We start from the raw sequence: 26,695 nt of genomic DNA, 5'->3' as shown, positions 1-26,695 counted from the left end.
GAGAGAACATACATTTTATTAAAAACTGACTCATGAAAGTCATGACGTCAATTCTTCCCCTCAACAGCCAGCAGATGTCACTATTTTGACTGTATCGAATGCTTCGAAGCAGTGCATCATTTTCCAGGCAACTTTGTCAAAGTGGTTCAGTGCTTCAGAAAGCTTCGGTTTCACCACCACTAGGCAAAAGTTGCAATGATGGCTAAGGTGACCCATTCAATGGGTAAAATAATAATAAATAAAAGTCAGATAGCCAGCTTTACAGTGTCACATTTCATTGATTAATTTGGTGTTCCTGTTCAACCACTAGATGGCAACACCAGACATAAAATATTCATACTATTCAGTATTTTTTGTATAGCTAGGCTATTTAAATGTCTCAAATACAATAAATTTGGTTCCACAATAAAACACACATTAACAGATACATTGTCATCTAATAGTTTGCCCATGAAATCACATTTAGCACAGTCTACAATTTATAGCCATCATGGATGCCATAGCGATAATCAAATCAAATTACACTATCATCAAAACTGTAATTAATCAAAATTTTCCAGAACATATTCAGTTTATATTTGGCTGGCAATATGCAATCAATACAACTATTTACAATTCAACATTTGGAGAGTACAACATAACACAACTCACCATTTAAGAACACACTCACTCATCACTTGTATTGGAATTTAGCTCGCCTCTCTTTCAAGCAAGCAAAGCGATCAATCACCCTCTCATTGAAATCAGGCATGTTCCTGACAAGTTCCCTCTCCATGGAAAGCAGGCCCAATGCATTCAGACGTTCCTGTCCCATTGTATTTCTCAGGAATGTCTTGAACCTCTTTAAGGTGGAGAAACACCTCTCAGCTTCAGCTGTTGTCATTGGAGTGATTATGAGGATGTTCAACAGCGCCACAGTCTCAGAGAAGGTTTCCTGGAGGTTGTAGCTCTGTAGAACCTGGTACAGAGCCAGTGCACTGCAGGAGCCCCTGAAGTCTGGACTTTCGTAGATGAGAGAAAGCTCAGTCCTGAGCCTCTCCTTGTGTAGCATGGGGTATGCCCTCATGGTGGTATTCAGAGCCTCTTCAGGGAATGTTTTCAGATGCCGGTCAAACAGCTCTGCCTCTAGCAGCACGGCACTCACAAGGTAGCTGGTGAAGGAGAACCTGTCTTTGGCATGGCCCAGGATTGTTTCACAGATCTGTTAAAATGATAAAAATGTATAGTCAGTAACACACAATTGTAAAAAAAAAAATTCTACTGGTGTTGGCATGAATGTGGCCATGATCTACTGTATCTACTGTCTCACAGTTCCAAAGTATGCATTTTATTATTCATGCAGACTTATTACTGTATCCTTGTGTGAGTATAATGGACAAGTAATGGGTGAGTAAAACAAATGACTACCATCCATTACTGAATTACTGAAAAAGAGATTGTGACTTTATCACTTGGTTCCAACACTTGAGTATGCCTACATCATTGGTCAGTAGTGAATGCAGATACCTCTTTTGACAGCCTCTGCTACTCTTGTTCATAAGGCTCTCCTTGATCTTGTGGTACCTGGTGCTTCTTGCTGCTGCTGTTGAGAGGAGCTTTGGTCCCTGAAGGGAGACAGATCAAAAGTGTGAGAATATGATGACAGTATGTCAATGCCATTATCAATAATTACTCTCTTTAAAAAAAACAGTAATACTAGTAAGTAATAAAAAATTGCCGCGAAACTCTTTCATTCACCAATATTTTGTTATGATACGCTAGTGCTATTCCCCTCTGAGTCCGGGGGTTAGCGGTTATCAACACCCGGGGTCTGTAGGTTGACCTACTGACCTCTGACCTGGACGATATCATCTCCGACCGCTGCCCGGCTCATTCTGATAATAATCATTCCGCTTCGGCATTCGGGTCCATTTTTAGTGCAACTAGCCAGAGCTTTAGTAAGTCTAGGTTGCGGAGAGGAAGCTGAACTTCGTCCAGCTGCTCATTTTGTTCAGACAAGTCGGACACACGCAGAAACGAACCGTAGCATTAGCGATAGCAACAAGGCGCGCCGCAGTCGGAGATGACATCATCCAGATCAGAGGTTAGTAGGTCAACCTACAGACCAACAGCTAACCCCGGACTCAGAGGGGAATAGCAGTAGCGTATCATAACAAAATATTGGTGAAATTAACGAATTTTGCGGCAGATAATGTGTTATTTAGAGGCTACATTGCACTGCCCTGTGTACTTGCATTATACAGATATACGCGGCTCTCAGCTGGATCTAATTTCGTTGGAACGACTTGTAATGACACCAAAGTTATCTGGGTGAGTAAATGATCGTATTTTATGCTAGAAATAAGGTCCAGATTGTAAAAAACGGTTATTATCCATTAATAATCAAAAGAAATATACCATCTGACCCATTTAAAAAAAAAAAAAACAGTGTTATGAGTATGAAAAGCCTCAGAGTTATCAATGTCCTGTATCAAATCATGAATGCTGGCAGTGAATATGCCAACAGCTTCCTCCTTGTTGATCTTCTGGAGGGATCTGGAAAGGGGAGCCGCAGCAGACGAGGACAGGACAGTGCTGCACTCTCGCACTCTCAGAGAATCCATGAGGAGCCAAAAATGCTGACAGACATGAAAGACATATGTGAAAGGCAGAAGATTACAGTACATAAATAACACAAGATATACAAACTGAAATACAAGTTATGATACTTTTTCATCAGAAATCACAAGAAGACCCTTACCTGCTTTATTTTTGCACAAGTTCCCTCCTGCGTCTCAATGTTTCTTTCCGTTGGAGTTACTTACTTCAGTTTCTCCACAACAGGCTGAGCAGTTAGTAAATAGAGACATAAGCTGGCTTTGGCACACAATGAACTTGTCAGTAGCCCTGAAAAAAGAGAATTACCTATTAATTTGCACCATGACACATCTTGGGCTGTGCCTGGAAAGCTAGGATAATAAGAGGTCAATCTTTATACAAATATGTAACTTAATACATTCAATGGTTGGTTTACTACATATACCCTTGTCCAACCTGCAATCCCATACAACAGCTCTGTCACAGAATGTGTTCAAGTGTGTTAAAAATGGAGGTCAGATAGTGTTGGAGTTGTACCGCCTGTATGCATATAGATAGCATATATAACTCGAAAAATTGTATTTCCTGCGAAAATACAGCGTGAATGCTGACGGCTGAAGTGATTTCGGAAATCTGCTGAATGTGCTGGAAAACACTTGCCTAATGCATAAAAAATGCATACAACTATGAGAATGAATGGTCAAGAATTTGCAGAAAAAGCTGTCTTTTTTCAAAAGCTGAAAAGTCAAAGGCGGAAAAGTAATAGGTTCAAAGAGCTTAAAAAGCTGAACATTTTGATAATTGGATGGTTTCTCTAGCTGAACATGAAGCTGAATATTTGAAAAGGATGAAAAGGCTGAAAAGCTGAAAAGTAATAGGCTGAAAGAGCTTAAAAAGCTGAACAGTTTGACAGCCAAACAGTTTCTGTAGCTGCATATGCTGGAGCAATAGCAGAACCAAAGTTGAAAATGTCCCCATAAGAATGAATGGGAAAACACCTCCCAAACTCCTGCAGGTTTAGAAAAAAGTGTAATGGTTATGGCCAAAATATGTATACAGTGAGTAACAGGAGACATTGCTGAACCATGTGATGTCTTTTTTATTTCTGTAAAGTGAAAAATGAGGGAGCCAGAGCGAGAGACAAAACCGGTACCGTCTGCTCCACTCCAGAAATTTAGGCTCAAAGTTAACACTGCAGCTTATGGGGGAGTTGCTGGAGTGCTTGTCGCTCGAGGGCTTCTACAGCCAAAAGTTTAAGTCCTACATCTGAAATAAGAACATCACCTGAAAGCCAACACGATTTCCTACATTTCTATGTATATATTGTCTATGTGAAGTAAAAGCTGTGGGACCCAAATCAAGATGAAGAGAGTTTTTTCTCAAGTTTTTGCAGCTGCTCTCCACTCTAGCGATGATGTCACCCACTCTAGCTCACGCAAATGTTATAAAACAAGACTTACAAGTGGCTGTTCACGTTCAGCTGAGTCTCTGTCTGATCCGTTACTGTCTCCTGCCGGGGCGGCAGCACCAGCAGCTGCTGACAGACAGCGGTCCGGATGAGGCTGTCGGCACCGAAGGCACCGCACCGCACCGGGGGTTGGAGGGGAGAGGGGGGCGGGGGTCGCACAGTTCTTGCTTCGGAATCCCAGTTGAACTCCATCAGATCGCTGGAGTGATAATCCTCTGGTTTAAACTGAGCGACACACAACCGAGTTTTTCGTAGCTGACGCAGAGGTCAAGCCCCGTCTCTTCAGCTGCACAACACGCACCCAGGCACGGAAGATAGCACCGTTTTTTTTCTGGTGGACCGGTGGACTCGATGTCGTGACAGGCTGGAGTTTGTGAAACCACCACAAACTGAATAATTTACCATGTCCATGATAACGCAATCCAAACCTGCTGTAAACACACTGACTCACGATAAGACGACCGCTCTGACAAATAGCCATCTGCTCCCACACTAAGCTATGGCAGCTGCTAGCATACAACTCCCTCTTGTGACGTAATATGACGCGATGTTGGAAAAAAAAAAAGAGAGAGACAGAGAGAGTTTTTAGGCGCTGTGCTCACTTTTTCGGTTAAATTTGTGCTCTTGTGTCTTGAAAAAACATTTCAAATCCTCACTCAACTTTTCAAATGGTATTTTTCACACATTACATTTATTTTGTAAACCAGTATAACCTGCAATATGAAAAATCCTTAGGCACACTTGTATTGGGGGGTCAACCACCGTGCAAAATTTAGGGTCTCTAGGGTCAAAGGGGGCCATTTAAGGCCAAAAAAGACATGTAAAACTGTTCAACAAAAATATCAAAACTTTATTCTAAATGAATACGATTTGAGTATGTTGCTCAGCTAAAATTGTAATACAAGAACATTTTGGTCCCATAATTGGAGCGTTCTTCGCTTTCCTAGTGGCCAGCAGTTGTGAGCTTTTGGAATAGATAACAAGTTTCAAGTCATTCAGTTTGTTGGAATGGTGAGCCTCATTTGGTTTAAAAATGTGAAAGTTTGAAGGCCCGCCTACCAAAAAGTAGATGTTTAATCAAAGCCAAACCAATGCTTATCTACTCATCTGGGGCTACAGAACAACATATCAAAAGCTCAGACTTCCACGACCTCTATAAAAAAAATGCTATAAATTTGTCAGTATGTCAGAGGGTGTAACACCCTTGGGTTTTTGAAAAGGACCTTTTTTCTAAATGACTTATATTTTGCTTTCGTATTCTTGTGTAGGGGCCCCAAGACAACCTCCATGCAAATTTTGGGGTCTCTAAGGTGAAAGGGGGCTGCATGGCAGCCAAAGAGACAGGGGGTATTAAAGGTGAAAAAACAGGATTGAAGGGATTTAGCCAGATTTTTATGTTGCTCACTTATAAGTGTCATACAAAAATATTTTTGTCCCATAATGATTAGAGCTTTCTAAAGCTACTTAGCTTTCCTATTCAAAACACTCTGTACACATTCAGGATGACAAACTCTGTTATTCCTCTTAATCTGCACACAAATGCACCAGTCTGCTTCGAGTCGGATTATGCTGACCACTGGGGCATACCTTTTATGCAAGAGTGTTACTGTTCTGTGCATGTTTAAAATACTTTTATTAAAACATGTTACTGTATATCCTACTGTATAGCCTCCCCTTTCACCCCCTCCATGCCCCCGGCTTTACTGTGCGGTCCCGGCCGGTGGAGCCCCCGCTGCACCATCCACCGGGCCGCCGGTAATGCTCCACTGTCACACCAACTGGGGTAAAAGTCCTCGCAGACATTTCATGGGACACATAAATAATCAAAGTGCACGTGCAGCTAGTGGAAACGAGCCAGGAAAGAGCATGCATGACAGCGTGACGTGAGCATTTCCTCAGAATGATTGACATGTTGGAGGACAAATAAGATGATCCACCCGGGGTGCTGCATTTGCAATGTTATAAAAGGTTGGCCACCAGAAAAATATCTATGACCCAGTAGGATTACAACCTATATGGACAAGCAAGTTAATTTTTTGCTGGAAATCCAATATGGCCACCACAATATTAGCCCCTGTATAATTGAGGTGAATAGGGCAAAAAATTAAACTAAGAGATATATCCATGAAACTTCACAGGTTGATCACTGACATGAATAAGAACATCCTTTGTATTGGAGGTTTCCATGAATATATATTTAAATATGCAAATAGGGCATTATTTGATTACATTTGCCTTAGCCTAACCCTAACACTGTAAAGTAACTCGGATTAATGGGTAGTCGGACTTTTGGGTGGTCGGACTGACGTATGCTCCCCCAATTCTGTATGGAGGCAATTTCCCGAGCAGCATCAGAAATCTCTCTAGTGAGAGGGAGAAGACAGACTTCAAAGCTAAGGCTGTTAAGAGAGGACTCAGGGTGGGGGAGGGGATGCCACCATAGGATGCCACTCAACAGGCTTAGAAACTGACCTTCAGTGTCACTACAATGAGCTGCCAGAGCTAAAATATCAGTCTTTCCTAAATATTGTCCCAATATTCAGCCTTCCATGATAAGTCATTTCTTACAAGTTACAAAATTTAATAGAAAAGAAAAATTCTAATTGTATTTTTTATTTTATTTTCAATAGTAATTTAAATATACATATCTGGTATAAAATATGTGAAAATCCCTATTAAAGATAAACAGCATTTAAAAAGTTCAGACTTGTGCTGCTCTGTATCTCAGATTGAATAAGTGCCATACTACATGCTCCTCTGAAAGTTCACAGTCAGGTCAGGTGCAAGTCAGGGTGGGGGAGGGGAGCTTTCAATGCACCTGCACCTCCAAACTCCCTCCAAAAACACTGCTGCGTTCAAGGCAGGCAGGAATTACTGATTTCCTGGAACTGAATAAATAATGATTATTAATACATGTTTAACTTCTTAATCCCTTTATGATTTGAAATTATTTGAAGATAAAAAAATATTTTAACTCATTTTTACTAATCAAAACCATCCCATGGCTTGCATGACTGAGAATATTAAGATTATTTCATTTTTAATAGGCAGTTTTCGTAGTATTCACTCTGCTTAAAACTATATTTGAAGTAATTATTTAATATGGGAGTAATTACCTCAATCTGTAGTATTTTTGCATTGAAACATTTGATAAAAGTTTCCTTTCAATTTGAGGCCATAACAGTAGTGAAGTTTCCCACTGCCTGTGAATGCAATCGGAGAAGCGGATCGTGCAGAGAAGTTGACTGAGGACTGGAGGTATGTTTGCGATACTATTTTTTTTAAATTAATTTTTGCATGTTATCTTGTCGACATTCAAATTACCCCATTTACTAAATGTTTGAAACCTTAATTACTATCGTCTATTGTATCCTCGTAGCATGAAGTCCGCGAATAAAGCCAAGCCGTATTAGGTCGATTGTAAAGTTACAAAATACATAAATTACGAGATTGAAACAAACAGTGAAAGTGATTCAGATTTTAATGATTAACATCTGTGATAGACTGCCATGAGCTGTTCTGATGGCACAATCCTTTGTGCATATGGTGGCATGCAAGGTTAGCCACAACCACTAGCCACAGCTGTAGTCACCATGGATTTTATTTCAACCAGTATGTAACAAATTACATTTCCATGCTCAACGCTTTTTTTTTTAATGTCGACTTACTCGATTGTGATTTTATACAAAGACGTATTGAAAATGTCAAGATTAAACTCTGCAGGGGACGTCAGCGCCGTTTTGGGAGGAACGCGCATAGTCAAAAATGACCTCCTAGTGTTTACCAAACCACACCTTGACCTTGTTGGAAAGCGTCATGAGGTCAAAGAAAGATGTGAATGAGAATTCAAAAGGACTGAACTGTCTGCGGTGCTCAGAGAATCCGACTACACTATGTCTTCGGGTGTTATTGACATGGTCTGCGAAGGAACAGAAGCACATGGCTAATTCATATGCAAAATAATGTCATCAGACTGTTCGGACCTTCTCTTGAATTATAAACTGTAATTATAAACTTGAGAGGCAGAAGAAACTTTCCTGGAGAAATATACTTAACCATGGGCGAAACTTTAGTTTCAGAAGTGGGGGGGACACAAGTAGGAACGGCAAATTTGTGTACGCATAGCGCGTGTTGTGTTCTGTAACGCTGTTACGTTGGAGTGTCACTAGATGGCACCACTGAATAAGACAGGACTATGTATGTAGGTGAAGAGAAGAAGAAGGAGCTGTTGTTATGAAGCTGTACTTCCTGCTGAAGATGTTGAGTAAAGTCCCTTGAGCTTACAAGTTGGTTTTCATTCTTCACTACACCACAGTGCGCTCGATTTCTGCCTGCGTAGAGCTTAAATCATGCCATTTCTATTTAACCCTAGCCTACTATTTTGTCATTAGCCATACTGCCAGTGGCGGAGCGTGGGTCTCAGCACAGAGAGGGAGGAGCATTCTCGATGGGCCCTTGTGATAGTTATTTAAACATTGCATTTATTCCATTATTTAAACATGCTAGTCACACTAAATATTTCTGCAGAAGACAATGCCACAGATCACCCCCTCTGACACACACACACACACAGGTCACTGTCTGAGTCAGTGGCTACCATGTCTAAGCCATGTAGCTACCATGTTAATTGTAGACTGTCTGTGTCCATTTAATGTTTGTGTTGTACCAAAGACATGGTAGCTACTGACTCAGCCAGACATCAACCTGCTTGAGCTTTCAGCACCATAGACAGTGTTGGTCACAGACTGACAGTCAGACACAAATCAACTCAACTCAGTAACCAATCACACAAGCAGCTCCATGGCTCCATGTTGTCCCTGTGTGATGTTCAGGACAGGTGAGGACAGTCTGAGGACAGAGAGCTCTGAGGTTGAAGTTTATAATTATGAAATGCACCGTGAGACTGTGACAGGTCTGTACGTCTTGACCACATGTCAGCTGTTCAGCTGTAGTAGAGGAAACTCCGCTGTTCTCAGCTCCACCGCAAGGAGCGCTTTTATTTTTATTTTTATTTATTTTTTTAATTTAGCTCCGGTAGCGACCCGGCTGAAATGCATAAGGATGCGCGGATCCGGTGTATTTATCAAGGCTTGGTCATCCTGCTGAGGCACCGGGTTGGTTTGAGCTGCGTTCATGAAGCCAGTCTTTAATCTCGCGTCTCCAACTTGTTCAGAACGCTGCTGCCCGATTTTTAACAGGCACGTCCAGGTGTGAACACATTACCCCTGTGCTGTCGTCACTCCACTGGCTTCCAGTTCGTTTTAGAATTGATTTTAAACTTTTATTGTTTGTTTTTTACTCCATTAATGGCCTGGCTCCATCCTACCTGTCAGAGATTTTAACTGTCCGCGATCATGGCAGGGCCCTCCGTTCTTCCGGCCAGCTCCTGTTAGAGGTACCAAGGTCAAGACTTAAACAGTGGGACGATCGTTCTTTTGCTGTCACAGCTCCCAGGCTGTGGAACAGACTGCCCCCTGACATTCGCACCACTACTGACCTCAGCCTTTTTAAATCGAAGCTGAAGACACACTTTTTTAGATTGGCATTTAACTCTGACTAGGGTAGTCCTGCTCTTAGGTGTACTTATTTTGCCTGTTTTTTACTTAATGCACTTTTGGAGGGCCTTTAACACCCTGCAGCACTAGTAGTACTTTCTTGTGTTTTCTTGCAGCACTGTAGCACTTTCCTGTGTTTTTTATGTATTGCTTTTATGTATTATTTTATTGTTTTGATGTAAAGCACTTTGGGTACCGTCTGGCTATTGTAAAGTGCTATACAAATAAAATGTGATTGATTGATTGATTGATTAAGTTAGAGGCTACTTTCAAACTCGTTACTCACTGGTCGTCAGCGTTTTAGCGATCGTACAGCCTGAGGCCAGTATACAACAGGTAACGGTGTTGTTGTCTCTTTTCACCTCCTCTCTTCCTTGTGTGATCAGTGCGCTGCATACACGTTTTAAACAGAGATGGCTAAGCGCCTGGTTTAACATATTAGTTAGCTAACGTTAGCTACAATAGTGTATAGAGTAAAGTTAGAAATACCAGTAATGACTAATCAACTCACATTTTCTTTCTTCCTTTTTAGTCCCGTTCCAAATAAGGACTTTAAGTTGAGCTGTCGGCTCCTTTTCATCTTTTTGCTGCTGTGCCGCGTCCTGTCTGTGTCTTTGATTGAGCACGTAGTGTGAGGGGGGCTTCCGAGCGGTCAGTTTACGCAGGGTTTCTTGTTGTTTTGCAATTACAGCCTGTGCCTACTGTTAGTTTTCAAAGTGTAAAAAGTGGGGGGGACAAAAACATGATTTTGAAAAGTGGGGCGGACATGTCCCCCCTGTCCCCAGTGGAAATTGCGCCCTTGTCTTCATAGCAAACAAGTTTTTACCTGGAATTTAATTCATTAAGGGTGAAAACTGGCTTATGTCAAAAATGAGCCTTTCAGAGCGAGAGGAGCCTATTTTTGTCTAAGCTGCATTTCACTGAAAAAAGGTCTTTCAAAGAAGTTTTCTAGCCTGAACAGGTTGAATTTGGATCTTCTTCATGGCAAAGGAGTTTTTACCTGGAATTTAATAGATTAAGGGTGAAAACTGACTTATGTCAAAAATGAGCATTTCAGAGCGAGAGGAGCCTGTTTCTGCACTGTACAGTAGCCTAAGCTGCATTTCACTGAAAAAAGGTCTTTCAAACAAGTTTTCTAGCCTGAACTGGTTGAATTTGGATCTTCTTCATGGCAAAGGAGTTTTTACCTGGAATTAAATTCATTAAGACTGAAAAGTGGCTTATGTCAAAAATGAGCGTTTCAGAGCGAGAGGAGCCTGTTTTTGCACTAAGCTGCATTTCACTGAAAAACGGTCTTTCAAACAGGTTTTCTAGCCTGAACTGGTTGAATTTGGATCTTCTTCATGGCAAAGGAGTTTTTACCTGGAATTTCATTCATTAAGGCTGAAAAGTGGCTTATGTGAAAAATGAGCGTTTCAGAGCGAGAGGAGCCTGTTTTTGCACTGTACAGTCGCCTAAGGCTGAAAAGTGGCTTATGTGAAAAATGAGCGTTTCAGAGCGAGAGGAGCCTGTTTTTGCACTAAACTGCATTTCACTTAAAAAAGGTCTTTCAAACAGGTTTTCTAGCCTGAACTGGTTGAATTTGGATCTTCTTCATGGCAAAGGAGTTTTTACCTGGAATTTAATTCATTAAGGGTGAAAACTGGCTTATGTCAAAAATGAGCATTTCAGAGCGAGAGGAGCCTGTTTCTGCACTGTACAGTAGCCTAAGCTGCATTTCACTGAAAAAAGGTCTTTCAAACAAGTTTTCTAGCCTGAACTGGTTGAATTTGGATCTTCTTCATGGCAAAGGAGTTTTTACCTGGAATTTAATTCATTAAGGGTGAAAACTGGCTTATGTCAAAAATGAGCATTTCAGAGCGAGAGGAGCCTGTTTCTGCACTGTACAGTAGCCTAAGCTGCATTTCACTGAAAAAAGGTCTTTCAAACAGGTTTTCTAGCCTGAACTGGTTGAATTTGGATCTTCTTCATGGCAAAGGAGTTTTTACCTGGAATTTAATTCATTAAGACTGAAAAGTGGCTTATGTCAAAAATGAGCGTTTCAGAGCGAGAGGAGCCTGTTTTTGCGCTGAAAAGTGGCTTATGTGAAAAATGAGCGTTTCAGAGCGATAGGAGCCTGTTTTTGCACTGTACAGTCGCCTAAGGCTGAAAAGTGGCTTATGTGAAAAATTAGCGTTTCAGAGCGAGAGGAGCCTGTTTTTGCACTAAACTGCATTTCACTTAAAAAAGGTCTTTCAAACAGGTTTTCTAGCCTGAACTGGTTGAATTTGGATCTTCTTCATGGCAAAGGAGTTTTTACCTGGAATTTAATTCATTAAGGGTGAAAACTGGCTTATGTCAAAAATGAGCATTTCAGAGCGAGAGGAGCCTGTTTCTGCACTGTACAGTAGCCTAAGCTGCATTTCACTGAAAAAAGGTCTTTCAAACAAGTTTTCTAGCCTGAACTGGTTGAATTTGGATCTTCTTCATGGCAAAGGAGTTTTTACCTGGAATTTAATTCATTAAGACTGAAAAGTGGCTTATGTCAAAAATGAGCGTTTCAGAGCGAGAGGAGCCTGTTTTTGCACTAAGCTGCATTTCACTGAAAAAAGGTCTTTCAAACAGGTTTTCTAGCCTGAACTGGTTGAATTTGGATCTTCTCCATGGCAAAGGAGTTTTTACCTGGAATTTAATTCATTAAGGCTGAAAACTGGCTTATGTCAAAAATAGACGTTTCAGAGCGAGAGGAGCCTGTTTTTGCGCTGTACAGTAGCCTAAGCTGCATTTCACTGAAAAAAGGTCTTTCAAACAGGTTTTCTATCCTGAACTGGTTGAATTTGGATCTTCTTCATGGCAAAGGAGTTTTTACCTGGAATTTAATTCATTAAGGGTGAAAAGTGGCTTATGTGAAAAATGAGCGTTTCAGAGCAAGAGGAGCCTGTGTTTGCACTGTACAGTCGCCTAAGCTGCATTTCACTGAAAAAAGATCTTTCAAACAGGTTTTCTAGCCTGAACTGGTTGAATTTGTGTGGCGGAGCGCTGTTGAACGCCCGTCATTTCCTGACCGGCGCGCTCTCTCTCTCAGAGAGTGCCGGTGGGGCGCCTCATTGTTCCGGCAGAGCCAAGCTCCTTATCACCTGTTTCCCCTCTGGCCGCATGTCGCGGTCCAGCAGTGACATAAACTTTTTACCCTGAACTCTGTTCTCCCCTCCGTGGGTTGTCGAGGGTGCACACTCGGCGCCTACGCGACACGTACACACACACACACACACACACACACACACCTACACACATGCTCACCTGCTGTTGCTGCGGAGGTCTGTCTCGGGTTCACGGGCCGAACCGAGGCAGTTCCGGGCCACGTCATAAGTAGCGCACTGTGGCGTGCTTCCATGGGTCAGGCGACCATGGACTAAACTATGTGTGTTAATTGTTTTGAAATATTGTTAATGTATGTGTTCTGTGGGAAAAGTGGCACAGCCATATGAGGGGTTATTAGTGCCACAGTACTGGGGTTATATTTAAAGGGGTTCTGTTAGTTTTGTGCTTTGTTTCCCAGTTTATGTTTCTTAACCCCTGTGTTTTGTTAATTGGTTTGCCCGGGGGAGGGGCCAAGGGGGTTTTTAAAGAGAGCTCGGCTCACTTGAAGGAAGGATTCGGCTGAGTGGCATGTGGATAACAGTTGCTGCCTGTTCCTTGTAAATATTTTTTTTACTCTGTCATATTGTAAATATTCCTGCGTTTTTTTTGTTGCTTTGCCACCTGTGGGTATTTTTGTCTTTGGGTTTTTGGTGTAATAAAAAGAAAATCACCAAACTAAAGTTTGCCGACTGGGCCATCATCTTTCCAAACCAGCGTTTCAAAGTATCGAACCCCGACATTTGGTGTCAGAAGTGGGATGGCCAGTCGACGAGGGCGCATCCGGTACACAGGAAGACGGGTACTGGGTTGCGCTCACAAAAGGAGGAACCAGTGCAGGACAAAGATGGCGAGGAGGGAGCCTGGTCCACAGCCGAGGAGGACGAAGGGGGTGCGGCGGCCCCAGTCCGGCAGGCCGGCCCTGGAGCTCCAAGTCCAGGAGAGGAGCTGGTGGCGGTCATGAGGACCTTCCTGGAGGGACAGCAGAGAAGAGAGGAGGGGTTCCTGGCAGAGCTCAGGGGACTCCAGGCTTCGTGGCCAGCCCCGCAACTGGATCAGGCAGTGGCAGGGCCGAGGCCGGTAGCACCTGTCCCTGCACCTGGGTCCCTATCACCATCTGAGAGGTCGCTGATGAGCCTTAGAATGGACTTACCTACACCTGCTGCACCGCGCCGCAGTTCACCCTTAAGGGCGGCAAGGTTTGGGGTGAGCAGTGGGACAGAACCTCCGAGGCCGGAGAGCAGACCCTTTGGTGACCCCAAGATTCCCCAGTACCTGGCTGGGGAGGACATTGGAAATTACCTGCTTCGCTTCGAGCGGATTGCCAGAACGTGTGGTTGGCCAGATGGTGAGTGGGCGTGTCGCCTGGTGCCGCTACTCACTGGGAAGGCGCTAGAGGCGTACACCGCTATGGACGAGGAGAGGGCTCATTCATACCCGGACCTGAAGGCGGCACTCCTGACCAAGTTTGACGTCTCACCGGAGACGTATCGCCAGCAGTTCCGGGCCATGGCAGTTCCACCGGGAGAGAACCCAACAGAAACTTACCACCGCTTAAAGGGTCTTTACCGTCGATGGATTCGGCCAGAGCAGCATACCAAGGAGCAGATCGGTGAGCAGGTCATCTTGGAGCAGCTGCTGCGAGTCTTCCCAACAGACATCCGCACCTGGGTGAAGGAGCACAAGCCAACGGATGGGTTAGCTGCAGGCAAGCTAGCGCTGCAGTACCTCAACGCACGGAGGGGAGGCCCGCCTGCTTATCACGGTGGTCCCAGTCGCCAGGTTTCGTCGCAGCCCAGACCAGCAGCCAGAGCCAGCCAGCATCCGCCTGGAGAATCCCGGCCCACACCTCGCCAGCGCAGCCCCGGTAAGGAGTTAATCTGTTTCTACCGCCAGCAAGCAGGGCACAAGGCTTCGTTGTGCCCCATCAGAAAAGCTAAGCTTAGCGGGGCATGCTACACTCCTCGGGCTGAGGTTGCAAGTGCTGGGGGAGGGCAACAGCGTTTTAAGGACGTTACCATTAATGGTGAGTCTGTGACTGCTCTGGTTGACTCGGGGAGCTTCCTGACGCTGGTCCGAAGGGAGTTGGTGACAACGGGCGTGGTGGATTATAGCAGACAGGAAGACATTTTGTGTGTGCACGGGGACAGCCATTCCTACCCCACAGCTGAGGTGACGGTGGTGGTGGATGAGCAACCTTACCTGCTGACGGTCGGGCTGGTGGAAAGGTTACCTGTTGCTGCTATCCTGGGGTGGGACTTACCTGTGCTGCTGGACGTGCTGCTGGAGGCCGGCCCCAAAGACAGTGACCTGGGGAAGGGTTTGTCCGGTTATGTGATCACCCGCACCCAGGCCAGGGCGGGGGTGACAGCCGACCCAGGGCCGAAAAAGGGGCCCGATCCCGAGAACTTTTCAACCCTGGACAGCAGTTTGTTTGAGGGGCCCATGAAGGGGCCCAGGAAGTCTCGCCGCCAGCGGCGGTTTGAAAAGGGGCTGAAGTCCCGGGAGCCGGACTGTGCAAAGGGACTGGCAAAGGGCATGTGGGAGGTGCCAGAGGACATTGGGGCCCTGCAAAGGGAGGATGGGACTCTGAAGTCCTTGTTCGCCAAGGTGGTTGGGGGGCTGGATATGTCAAAAGGGGAGAAAGAATGTTTTGTTGTTGACAGTGATGTTTTGTATGCAGTGGCGGAGGGGGTCAAACGCCTTGTGGTTCCTGTGTCATGCCGGCCGATGATAATGCACCTGGCACACACCTTGCCTTGGGCAGGTCATCTTGGCCGCAACAAAACCTATTTGCGCATATCCCCCAGGTTCTATTGGCCTTCCATGTATGTTGATGTGCAAACCTTCTGCAAAACCTGTCCCACCTGTCAGAAAACTTGCTATGTCTGCCAGTCCGACCGAGCCTACCTACAACCCCTGCCCATGATCTCCACTCCGTTTAGGCGTGTGGCCATGGACATTGTGGGCCCATTGGTGAAGAGCAGTGGGGGGCACCAGTACATCCTGGTGCTCTGTGACTACGCCACACGGTTCCCAGAGGCTTTCCCCCTGCGCACGGTCACTGCTCCTGCTGTTCTGCGTTGTCTTGTTCAGTTGTTTTCCAGGGTTGGTGTACCGGACGAGATCATCACAGACCAGGGGACCAACTTCACCTCCAGACTCCTGCAGCTCTTCCACCGGCACTGGGGATTTCGGCGATCAAGACCACCCTCAGACGGACGGCCTGGTCGAGCGCTTCATTCAGACCCTGAAGAAGATGCTGCAGAAGTTTGTGGCCGACACTGGGAGAGACTGGGACCAGTGGCTGCCCTACCTGCTTTTCGCCTACCGGGAGGTTCCCCAAGCGTCCACAGGGTTTTCCCCGTTTGAGCTTCTGTATGGCTGGGAGGTACAGGGGCCATTGGATCTGCTGCGGAAGACCTGGGAGTCTCCCGCAACCGGCACCAGTGACCGTGGTGTGGTCCAGTTCGTGCTGGAGATGAGGGACCGGTTGGCAAGGTACCGAGACGAGGCCGAGGTCAACCTTCGTGAGGCCAAGCAGACCCAGAAGGCGTGGTACGACCGACAGGCCAGGCACAGAGAGTTCCAGCCTGGCCAGAAGGTCCTACTCCTCCTGCCATCCTCCAACAGCAAGCTGCTGGCCAAATGGCAGGGCCCGTACACCGTCCTCAGGAAGATGGGCCCGGTGACCTACGAGATCCACCACCCGGACAAGAAAAGGGCAAAGCAGGTTTACCACGTCAACCTGCTGAAGGAGTGGAGGGAGGCTCGGGTTCCCGTGGCGTCTCTGCTGGTGACGGCGGTGGACAGCGCGGGGGAGGAGGAGTCTACCCTCGCCGACCTGAGCCAGTCTGCGGAGCCTGCTCTCGGGCACCTCTCTGCCGCCCAGTCCAGCCAGCTGTGCCAGGTGTTCCAGCGGGTCGCCAAGCTCTTCGCGGCCAACCCGGGGAAGACTGACCTCGTGGAGCATGTGGTCCGGCTGAAAGACAAGGGGCCGGTTCGTCAGAGGGCCTACCGGGTGCCCCAGCACCTGGTGGCCAAACTTCAGAAGGAGGTGGAGGAGATGCAGCGCTTGGGGGTGATCGAGCCGTCGCAGTCTGAGTGGTGTAGCCCGGTGGTCATTGTGGGGAAGAAGGACGGTTCCCTGCGCATCTGCATGGACTTCAGGAAGGTCAACGCCATGTCAGAGTTCGACGCCTACCCGATGCCCCGGATCGACGACCTGCTGGAGAGGATTGGTCGGGCTAGGTTCATCACCACCCTGGACCTCTGTAAAGGGTACTGGCAGGTACCCCTGGAAGCGTCCAGTCGTCCCTGCACAGCGTTCCAGACACCTGCTGGCCTCTTCCAGTTCACGGTGATGCCCTTCGGCCTACATGGAGCACCAGCAACTTTCCAGAGGCTGATGGACCGTGTCCTGCGGAGGTGTGAGGACTGCAGTGCTACCTACCTCGATGACGTGGTCATCTTCAGTGCCACCTGGGAGCAGCACCTGCATGATCTGGAGCGAGTCCTGGGCCAGATCCAGCAGGCAGGCCTGACGCTGAATCCAGCCAAGTGTCAATGGGCCTGGGAGGAGGCGAAGTACTTGGGGTACCGGCTTGGACGAGGGGAGGTCCGACCACAGGTGGACAAGGTCGAGGCCATCCGTAGCTGCCCACGCCCTCGCACGAAGAAGGAGGTGAGGTCCTTCTTGGGCTTGGCCGGCTGGTACAGGAGGTTCGTCCCACAGTTCGCCACCCTCGCAGCACCTCTGACAGCACTGACGGCGAAGGACCAGAGGAACCCGGTCATCTGGAACGAGGACTGCGAGGCGGCGTTCCAAGCTCTCAAGGCCTGTTTGTGCTCTTTGCCAGTTCTGAGGAGCCCTGAATTCAGCCAGCGGTTCCTGGTTCAGACCGATGCCTCAGCGGTGGGACTGGGGGCAGTCCTGGCCCAAGGTGAGCCTGGTGACGAGCGACCGGTGCTGTACCTGAGCCGGAAGCTGCTGCCACGGGAGACCAGGTACTCCACTGTGGAGAAGGAGGGCCTGGCCATCAAATGGGCCCTGGAGAGTTTGAGGTACTACCTGCTGGGGAGAGAGTTTGACTTAGAGACTGATCACAGGGCTCTGACCTGGATTAACTCCATGAAAGACCACAACAGTCGTCTCACCCGCTGGTACCTCTCTCTCCAGCCGTTCCAGTTCCAGATCCGACACCGAGCGGGCAAGACCAATGTTGTGGCAGACTATCTCTCCAGGTTGCCGCACATCGTCAACCTCGGGGAGGAGGGGGATAATGTGGCGGAGCGCTGTTGAACGCCCGTCATTTCCTGACCGGCGCGCTCTCTCTGTCAGAGAGTGCCGGTGGGGCGCGCTGCGCCCTCATTGTTCCGGCGGAGCCAAGCTCCTTATCACCTGTTTCCCCGCCGGCCGCATCTCGCGGTCCAGCAGTGACATAAACTTTTTACCCTGAACTCTGTTCTCCCCTCCGTGGGTCGTCGAGGGTGCACACTCGGCGCCTACGCAACACGTACACACACACACACACACACACACCTACACACACGCTCACCTGCTGTTGCTGCAGAGGTCTGTCTCGGGTTCACGGGCCGAACCGAGGCAGTTCCGGGCCACGTCATAAGTAGCGCACTGTGGCGCGCTTCCATGGGTCAGGTGACCATGGACTAAACTATGTGTGTTAATTGTTTTGAAATATTGTTAATGTATGTGTTCTGTGGGAAAAGTGGCACAGCTATATGAGGGGTTATTAGTGCCACAGTACTGGGGTTAGATTTAAAGGGGTTCTGTTAGTTTTGTGCTTTCCCAGATAGCATACGGATGTGGGCCACTTCAGGCAACAATCCGGCACTGTAGGCATTCTTCTGGCCCGCACAAAACAGATGTGAGCCTAAACTGGCCCATGTGGTAAATGCTACATTCGGCCCTTATATCACAAAACAGATATGGCCCATCTTTGGCAAATACGTGGCAGAGTAGGGAATGGTTATTCCTTAAGTGAACCAAGGCTGGGCCACATATGGTTCAGCACACGTGGCCCACCTTTGCTGAAACACATTTGGGCCAGTTTTGGGCAAAAGACGGCATATTAGCATCGACTAATCTGGATGTGAGCCTAAAGTGGCCAACATATGAGAAAATACAAGTGGCCCACCTTTGCTGAAACACAATTGGGCCAGTTTTGGCCGAAAGACGGCAAGTAAGCATCGACTAATCTGGATGTGAGCCTAAAGTGGCCCACATGTGGTTTAGCACACGTGGCCCACCTTTGTTGAAACACATTTGGGCCAGTTTTGGCCGAAAGACGGCAAATTAGCATCGACTAATCTGGATGTGAGCCTAAAGTGGCCCACATATGAGAAAACACAAGTGGCCCACCTTTGTTGAAACACATTTGGGCCAGTTTTGGCCGAAAGACGGCAAATTAGCATCGACTAATCTAGATGTGAGCCTAAAGTGGCCCACATATGGTTTAGCACACGTGGCCCACCTTTGTTGAAACACATTTGGGCCAGTTTTGGCCGAAAGACGGCAAATTAGCATCGACTAATCTGGATGTGAGCCTAAAGTGGCCCACATATGACAAAATGCAAGTGGCCCACCTTTGTTGAAACACATTTGGGCCAGTTTTGGCCGAAAGACGGCAAATTAGCATCGACTAATCTGGATGTGAGCCTAAAGTGGCCCACATATGGTTTAGCACACGTGGCCCACCTTTGTTGAAACACATTTGGGCCAGTTTTGGCCGAAAGACGGCAAATTAGCATCGACTAATCTGGATGTGAGCCTAAAGTGGCCCACATATGACAAAACGCAAGTGGCCCACCTTTGCTGAAACACAATTGGGCCAGTTTTGGCCGAAAGACAGCAAATTAGCATCGACTAATCTGGATGTGAGCCTATGTGGCCCACTTATGAGAAAACGCATGTGGCCCACCTTTGCTCAAACACAATTGGGCCAGTTTTGGCCAAAAGACGTAAGTAAGCATCGACTAATCTGGATGTGAGCCTAAAGTGGCCCACTTATGGCTCCACACACGTGGCCCACCTTTATTGAAACACATTTGGGCCAGTTTTGGCTGAAAGACGACAAGTTAGCATCGACTAATCTGGATGTGAGCCTAAAGTGGCCCACATATGGTTCCACACAGGTGGCCCACCTTTGTTGAAACACATTTGGGCCATTTTTGGCCGAAAGACGGCAAGTTAGCATCGACTAATCTGGATGTGAGCCTAAAGTGGCCCACATATGGTTCAGTAACATTGTGGGGTCCATACTTTGTGAAGTACAAATGTGCCAGGACAAGAAAAGACAAGACAAGTTAAGTTAAGTTAGTTTGCTTCTCTCATTGAACCGCTGTCCACTATTCAGGGTATAGGGGATAACAGGACCCAAATGCAGACTCAAATGGAACAGTTTATTATTTTAGAAAGAGGTAAATAAACAGGTAATCAAAGTCCAACAGAAATAAAGTAGCAACAAAAGAGTCAACGAGCCTAAGTCTCGGACAGGGGAAAAAACAAGGAATCCAAAGTGCAAAGTGCAAGTAGATATTCCTTTTTCGGTGGAAATGTTCCATGATGGGCATGATTGGCAATGTTGCAGCATGAACGACCTGCAATATTGATCCTTCACTCATTCTGGAAGAAGCTCGCCACTAATGGAGCCCCCGTCCAGCTTCTTTGCTGGAGCTTGAAGCAGAGGACTGAAGACTTTTAGGCCTGAACTGCCTTAATTGTGTTCTCCACTATGGAGGTGAGAATTTTATCCAAGCTAATGTCTATCATGAACAACACATCCCCATGGAAAAGCCTGGATGTTGCACCCATGATACAAAGAGAAACAAAACCGTTCATAAAAATCTGAGAGAAAAAAGTTAACACAACAAGCGGATGGTGAATTCTGAGAGTTGTTATCCGTCTGATACCAGCAGGAATTACATACAGTAGGCATAGTCAAGTTTAACTTGTTCTTCTCTTAGTGCAATATTATCTGTCAGTATAAATAATATGCTGACTGTGATGAATTTGTTGTTTGTTGATGAAAGTTAATTTATAAAAATATATATATATTGACCAACAATTCTGTGTTTTCTCTGATTTGAGTATATGCATTTTCATGTGTGGCCAATGGAATGTCCTTCCAGAACTTATTCTATGTACAAATCCCTACATGTTCTCATGCTTGTCAAAGCGCTGGTTACTGAGGAAGCGAGTTTGCACACATTGTTGAGTTACATGTGTGTATACGTGTCTGGTTATTAATATGTGTATGAATGTGGTTATTAGAGGAGGATAGTTGGACTGTTATCTGTTTGAATGTGTGATAAGAGTAAGAGAGAGTATGTGCTGTTGTGCACTTCATGATTTGGTGCTCTTGTTCCCTGCTTTTACTAGTGTATTCTGTCTATTTTTAAAATATTATGGTCATCATGTCACTCATATTTCAATGATTTTAATACTGTATCTGCTTTAACTTTACCTGCCCAGGGACTACAGGCGGAACTATAACCTGGCTCAAAGCATCTCTTCTTGTCTTACAAGATTAATGTTTTTTTGTGCATTGTCCCTGTTTTAAATAAATAAATTCAATTCAATTCATTAAATTCACAACATACTGTACATTCCTTGACCGAGTGTGCCAATAAGAGCATAGCCTAGGCCAAGAGTGACAGTTCATTTGTGAACAGAAACCGCTCCCACCTGCTCTCTGTGTCACATAGAAAATGACTGGCAGGTCGACATTGGAAAATGTATTGACCTACATTTACCTGAACATATCACCCACAGTGACAGTGTTTTTTTTTTTTTTTTTTTTTTTTTTTTTATTAAGTCAACGCTATTAAGTCTGTAAGGATCGTATCTTTATTCAAACTCTACTTTCCGTTATGTTTTTTTCCGCTTTAAGTTGGAGTTTTCCAAATTACGAGTCTTTTGAATGCATCATATTCGAATTGACGAAAGGGAGCAAGGGAGCAAAAAGTGCGCGAGCCGGAGATCGAGGAGAGAAGTCACGGTGAGGTGAGTCCCTGAACGAAAAATAAATGAATGAATTTCTGTGGGAAACATTCAGTCCTTATTGTTGGAATTTCACATTGTTTTGTCAGGTTGCCAGTGCTGCGAAAAATGTTAGCTAGTTAACATTCAGTTTTTATACAAGGTTAATATGACCAGGCAGCAGGGCTCGAAATTAACGATGTCCCGGCGGGGACCATAAAAATTCCTGCTGGGACACACTTATATTTTGTCCGGGACAATTACGGGACAGTGAAAAAAAAATGTCAAACGCTCACTCTCAAACAAAATGCTCAATTCCCTCCTCCGTATATCATTGCATTTCCCTGAGGTTGAGGACTATAATGCAGAGCAGGCAGTTGAGAAGTGGTGGCAAAGTGGTCAGAGAACATGCCGACCCATGTTCAACGACTCTGTGTGAGACAAGAAAAATAAATCTCTGTGGCAGTGAACTTTCCCTCCAGAAAACAGCATCCCTCCCCGCGAGTGAAATAGTCAGACAGCGTCCTGTTTACTGATGGTGATTATGTAATTTTGTACGAAAAACGTAACTTTGTCACTTTCCAGGATGTTTGGTGGGTCAGGATCTCAATCACAACACATTATAACAGCATCCATATGATTATAACAGTCAGAGGGTACATGTTTAAACACATGCCGCTGAAAGCCCGACTAGGATTCAGAGAAGCACAGTACAGAAGCACAGAATGTGTTGCTGCCGTTATTACTGGTACCGGTGCCGCGTCGAGTCTCCCTGATCCTCTCCCCAACACACAGCCGCTTCTAGCCGCAGCGGCAACCTGAGCGGGGTCGCTCTGCGAACTACGGCGCCGCGGAGCTACAGGCCCCGGTCTTCCTACTCCTCTCCCCCACATACAGCACCCTGTGCTGGGTCGCCCAGAGCGACGAGTCTCCCTCCAGCTCTGGAGCTCTCCAAGGTGCTGCTAATGGCGGCTTCTCATCGTCTTTCAGACCTTAGACCATAGCTTTAAGTAATACAATTAATTAAAAATGCTGATAGTCTAATACTCGTTATAAAATACTTATAATACAACAACATATACACCCAATCACATTTTATAAGGCACCAGTTTAAAGCTGCCATTCTTAAATTGCTCTGTTTGCTTTGAAGAAGACATACTCTGTGCCGAAATGTCAGCAACCTGCACCATAATAAAAATATCTAAAACTATGTGCTTCACCATCTTCTCCAGCTATTTATCTGCCCCCTGCTCTAAGATGCACCAGTCTGCAATCAGTTCGTCAGCTGAAGGCGAGAGTTTTCCTCCTACAATTTTAGTAATTGGCTGGTCATGGCTAGACTGTTTTCAAACTACATTCATTGCTGCCCAACTATGGGCAGGATATAGCATGTCATGCAGTTAGCCATTTCTCACCATTGTGTGCAATCTATCCAAAGCTTTACAGTTTTCTCAATTTTTAGGAACGGTCAGAAACAATCAATTGACGGCCACTGCAACAGACCAGGAGGTGGAGGCTTATATAAAAAGGTGGCTTCATCTCGCTGGAGACAGGGATGGTGGGAGGAGAGAGAGAGAGGAGAAAAGGCGTGCCACACAGCTCGCACGTAAGTCAGCTACAATACCTATTTTGCAATATATGTGTGATACTGTTCTACAGCAGAAATCAAGATGAAGCTGTCAGCATATGTAAAAAAAAAACGAGCGCAAAGTACAGAACAAATCTCCCCAATTCTAAATGAGCAAATACAATTAAAAAAGGCAGTGTTGTGATTTTTGCCATTTTTTCCGCTATGGTCACTTAGGAATTAGAAGCTTGTTCAGCCACCATGCAGCAAGCATAGCCATTTTCTTGTAAATGTAAAGATTTCACTTGGCAGTGGTGGGACAGTAATGTAAACTGTAACTGGAATTGTCACCCATTGCCTTTCTTAAAAGCCAGTACATGGGTCTGAAAAGTAGGGAAATCACATTTCAGTTAGAAACACATCTTTAATGAAAACTGTATTTGACTTTAGTATAATATTCTATCTACAAAATAAATTAATGAATATGAAGCAACAGCTGAAATATATTTTTAAATATATTAATATTACATGCCATCTCCCTGCTAAATTGAGCTGGAATGAAAGAACCCCCTATCAAACACAAAAACATACTTCTAATGTTAACATGAGTGGATGAAGTTTTGAGTCTTAAGATGTGGTCTTATCTAACCTCAAACTTTTCCCTTTACTGCTGCATTCATGGTCTTCAGCTCCACCATGTGGGCAGGTCTGATGTAACTACACAGCGATTGTGTGAGTGAGGCTAGCTGACTCATTGTCATCTCAGACTTGATATGTGATAGGTTTAATATGTAGGATGGAGTTGCTTCCAACTGAGAGCCTCAGCCATGTTGCAATGGAATATAATACTTACCTTGGCATTATATATAAAGAATAAACCAGGACAGAGAGACCTCACCTCAACTTTTATCCCAACTCTCTCCTCTTGTGAGGGCTTTTAGATCTGAGTATGGCCCCAGTGTTCCGCCAGAGCACCGTGCCATAGCACACAGACCTCTGGTCCAGTAAATGTCCAGTTTTGTGGATACCTATTACGCACCACCAGACTGACAGCTATCTTGGGGGTCCCCATGGAGAGTCATTAAAGAGGAAATATTCAAGATTTTTACCTACTTTTTACTTAAAGCAGAAGTAAGCGATCCGGTCGTTTTGGCTAACTTCCTGTCAGCGGATGGAGTTAGCAGTCCTCGCCCTCTTCCCTACGTCAACACATGCGCGTGCATCCCTTGGCTGCACACACAGAGAGGACCGCCCCTTTATGCCGTTCTCTCTCCTCATTGGATAAAGGTTGTAGGATACAAGGAAAGTTTTCTCCTCGGCTTACAGCAGAGCAGGGTGACTGACAGACCCGTGTTTCGGACCAAACACTCTATATAAGTGATTGCTGTCGGAAGATATAACTATATAAGACTTATATTAACACAAACATTCCGCTCACTTATGCTTTAATGAAACAGCTTCAGAGTAATGTTGCTGGCTTGTTCCAGGGAGAATGGAGGCTCTCTGCCTTCCACCTAGCGTCACTTGGCTGAAAACCAACCTTGTAAGATCAGACCCTCCGACCCAGTATCCCAGCTCTCGTGCTGGCAGCATCATGACACACCAAAACACCCTGTATCCATTATCTTTTTATGAAAGGATAGAACCACACAAATACACACATTGCAACATGTATATGATATGCTCCATTAATTGCATTATGGCTGGCTTCAGTGAACCAACAAATGCTGAGGAAAGGTTAGCAAAATAGCAAAAAATCAAATGGCTGTGCACTATTCCCCTTTAACATGAAGACAAACTCAAATATACATTATGTTTTATTACTGTAACTTCAGGTTAAATGTGAAGTTTGTCAGAGTGTTTGATGAACACAATATTGTATAACTTTATATCACTTTACAGGGCCTTTTTTGTTTGGTCTCCTGATAAGGTTTTGTGTTTTGCACTGCAACCATATACAGTAACCACAGTACTGCTTTACTGAGTCAACAAAATATGTTCTTTTGTGCATTTCTTAAAGGGCCAGATGAAGAGGAGACAATGGTGGGGCCATGAGTGAGCGTGTTCCGCAACAGTGTTCCGCAGTCAGAATTTTCATGTTCATCTTCATGTTTGTTTTGTTTGTGTTGTGTTGTTGTTTGTGGCACATGTTAAAAAAATAAAATAGTTCTCTACTGTTCACAAGTTGTTTCTCGTGTCTGTTTTTTTCTTCAATTCTTCAGTAGGTATCTTCATCTTTGACTGAGACCAACAAGACTGGACCATTGCCACCATTTAACACAGTATCTGGAGGTACCATAATGACATGTACAGTAGCCACAAATTCAGACCAGTTCTGGTTTATTTATATGATGTGTTCATATTTGACATAGAACTTTGTCATGGTTTGGTTGTGACTCCAATGTGTACAGGCTAGACAAGATCATAGACTGTAAACCAGTTCTGATGTATTCAGCTCTTGGTTAATATGTAGCATTATGACTAGGCTGTGGGTCATATGTGAGAAACAAGTGTGGACCACTCATGTCATTCCATGTGGTAGGTGGGTCAGAATAAAAATGCATAGTGGCCCAAATTTGGGTGAGTGCTGGTTTATTTGGTCTATTTTTGGCTGACACTTGGCACTGTGTTGGTTTGGTTGTGGCCCACTTCTTGGCAAACAACTGTGGACCACATTTGTGCCATCATTCCAAGTGGTATATGGGCCAGAATAAAAATGTACAGTGGTGGCCCACATTTGGGTGAGTGCTGGTTTATTTGGTCATGGCTGACATTTGGCACTGTGTTGGTTTGGTTGTGGCCCACTTCTAGCAAACAGCTGTGGACCACTCATGTGCCATCATTCCATGTGGGATGTGGGCCAGAATAAAAATGTACAGTGGTGGCCCACATTTGGGTGAGTGCTGGTTTATTGCGTGTCGGCTGACATTTGGCACTGTGTTGGTTTGGTTGTGGCCCACTTCTGGCAAACAACTGTGGACCACCCTTGTGCCATCTTCCCATGCCGTACTTGGGCTAGAATAAAAGTGTACAGTGGCCCACATTCGGTTGATTGCTGGTTTATTTGGCCTGTTTTTGGTTGACATCTGGCATTGTGATGGCTTGGTTGTGGCCCACTTTTGGCAAACAGGAGCGGACCTCCCAAGTGCCATCATTCCATGCGGTATGTGGACCGGATGAACATGTCAGGTGTGGGCCAGATATGGGCCAAAAGAATTTTGCTATCTGGGTTGTTTCCCAGTTTATGTTTCTTAACCCCTGTGTTTTGTTAATTGGTTTGCCCGGGGGAGGGGCCAAGGGGGTATTTAAAGAGAGCTCGGCTCACTTGAAGGAAGGATTCGGCTGAGTGGCATGTGGATGACAGTTGCTGCCTGTTCCTTGTAAATATTTTTTTTACTCTGTCATATTGT

At 45.4% G+C, this 26,695-nt stretch overlaps 1 protein-coding gene and 1 long non-coding RNA gene across 4 annotated transcripts; one reads left to right on the top strand and one right to left on the bottom strand.

The window, feature by feature from the left end:
- Nucleotides 1-22,483, bottom strand: LOC311253760 (uncharacterized protein). 3 transcript variants are annotated; one of them, XM_084384235.1, is made up of 4 exons: nucleotides 4,038-4,190; nucleotides 2,741-2,886; nucleotides 1,564-2,618; nucleotides 1-1,201 (listed from the first exon to the last, which is right to left on the bottom strand). In XM_084384235.1, the coding sequence occupies exons 3-4, from the start codon at nucleotides 1,657-1,659 to the stop codon at nucleotides 674-676; spliced, it is 624 nt and encodes a 207-aa protein (XP_084240361.1). In that variant the 5' UTR covers nucleotides 1,660-2,618; nucleotides 2,741-2,886; nucleotides 4,038-4,190; the 3' UTR covers nucleotides 1-673. The 3 variants fall into 3 exon arrangements, 2 of the variants coding, with proteins under 2 accessions (XP_084240361.1, XP_084240360.1); XR_014621869.1 differs by having other exon boundaries at nucleotides 1,507-2,886; XM_084384234.1 differs by lacking the exon at nucleotides 4,038-4,190 and adding an exon at nucleotides 22,471-22,483 and having other exon boundaries at nucleotides 1,564-2,886.
- Nucleotides 21,671-25,463, top strand: LOC311253761. The gene is made up of 3 exons (XR_014621870.1): nucleotides 21,671-21,742; nucleotides 23,181-23,324; nucleotides 25,306-25,463. It is a non-coding gene; the product is annotated as an uncharacterized lncRNA (long non-coding RNA).
- Nucleotides 25,464-26,695: the final 1,232 nt, after the last annotated feature.

The sequence above is a fragment of the Pagrus pagrus genome (assembly GCF_965226575.1).
Source record: "Pagrus pagrus genome assembly, contig: HAP1_SCAFFOLD_42, whole genome shotgun sequence".
Classification (NCBI taxonomy): Eukaryota; Metazoa; Chordata; class Actinopteri; order Spariformes; family Sparidae; genus Pagrus; species Pagrus pagrus.
Note: the sequence above shows the minus strand (reverse complement) of the source record. Positions and strands in the feature narration are given on the sequence as shown.

Coding starts and splice junctions, on each gene's coding strand:
- LOC311253760 (XM_084384234.1), bottom strand. CDS start 1,659: ATGGCATTGACATACTGTCATCATATTCTCACACTTTTGATCTGTCTC. Junction 1,202..1,563: donor GCAGCAGCAAGAAGCACCAG/GTACCACAAGAT, acceptor TCATTTTAACAG/ATCTGTGAAACAATCCTGGG.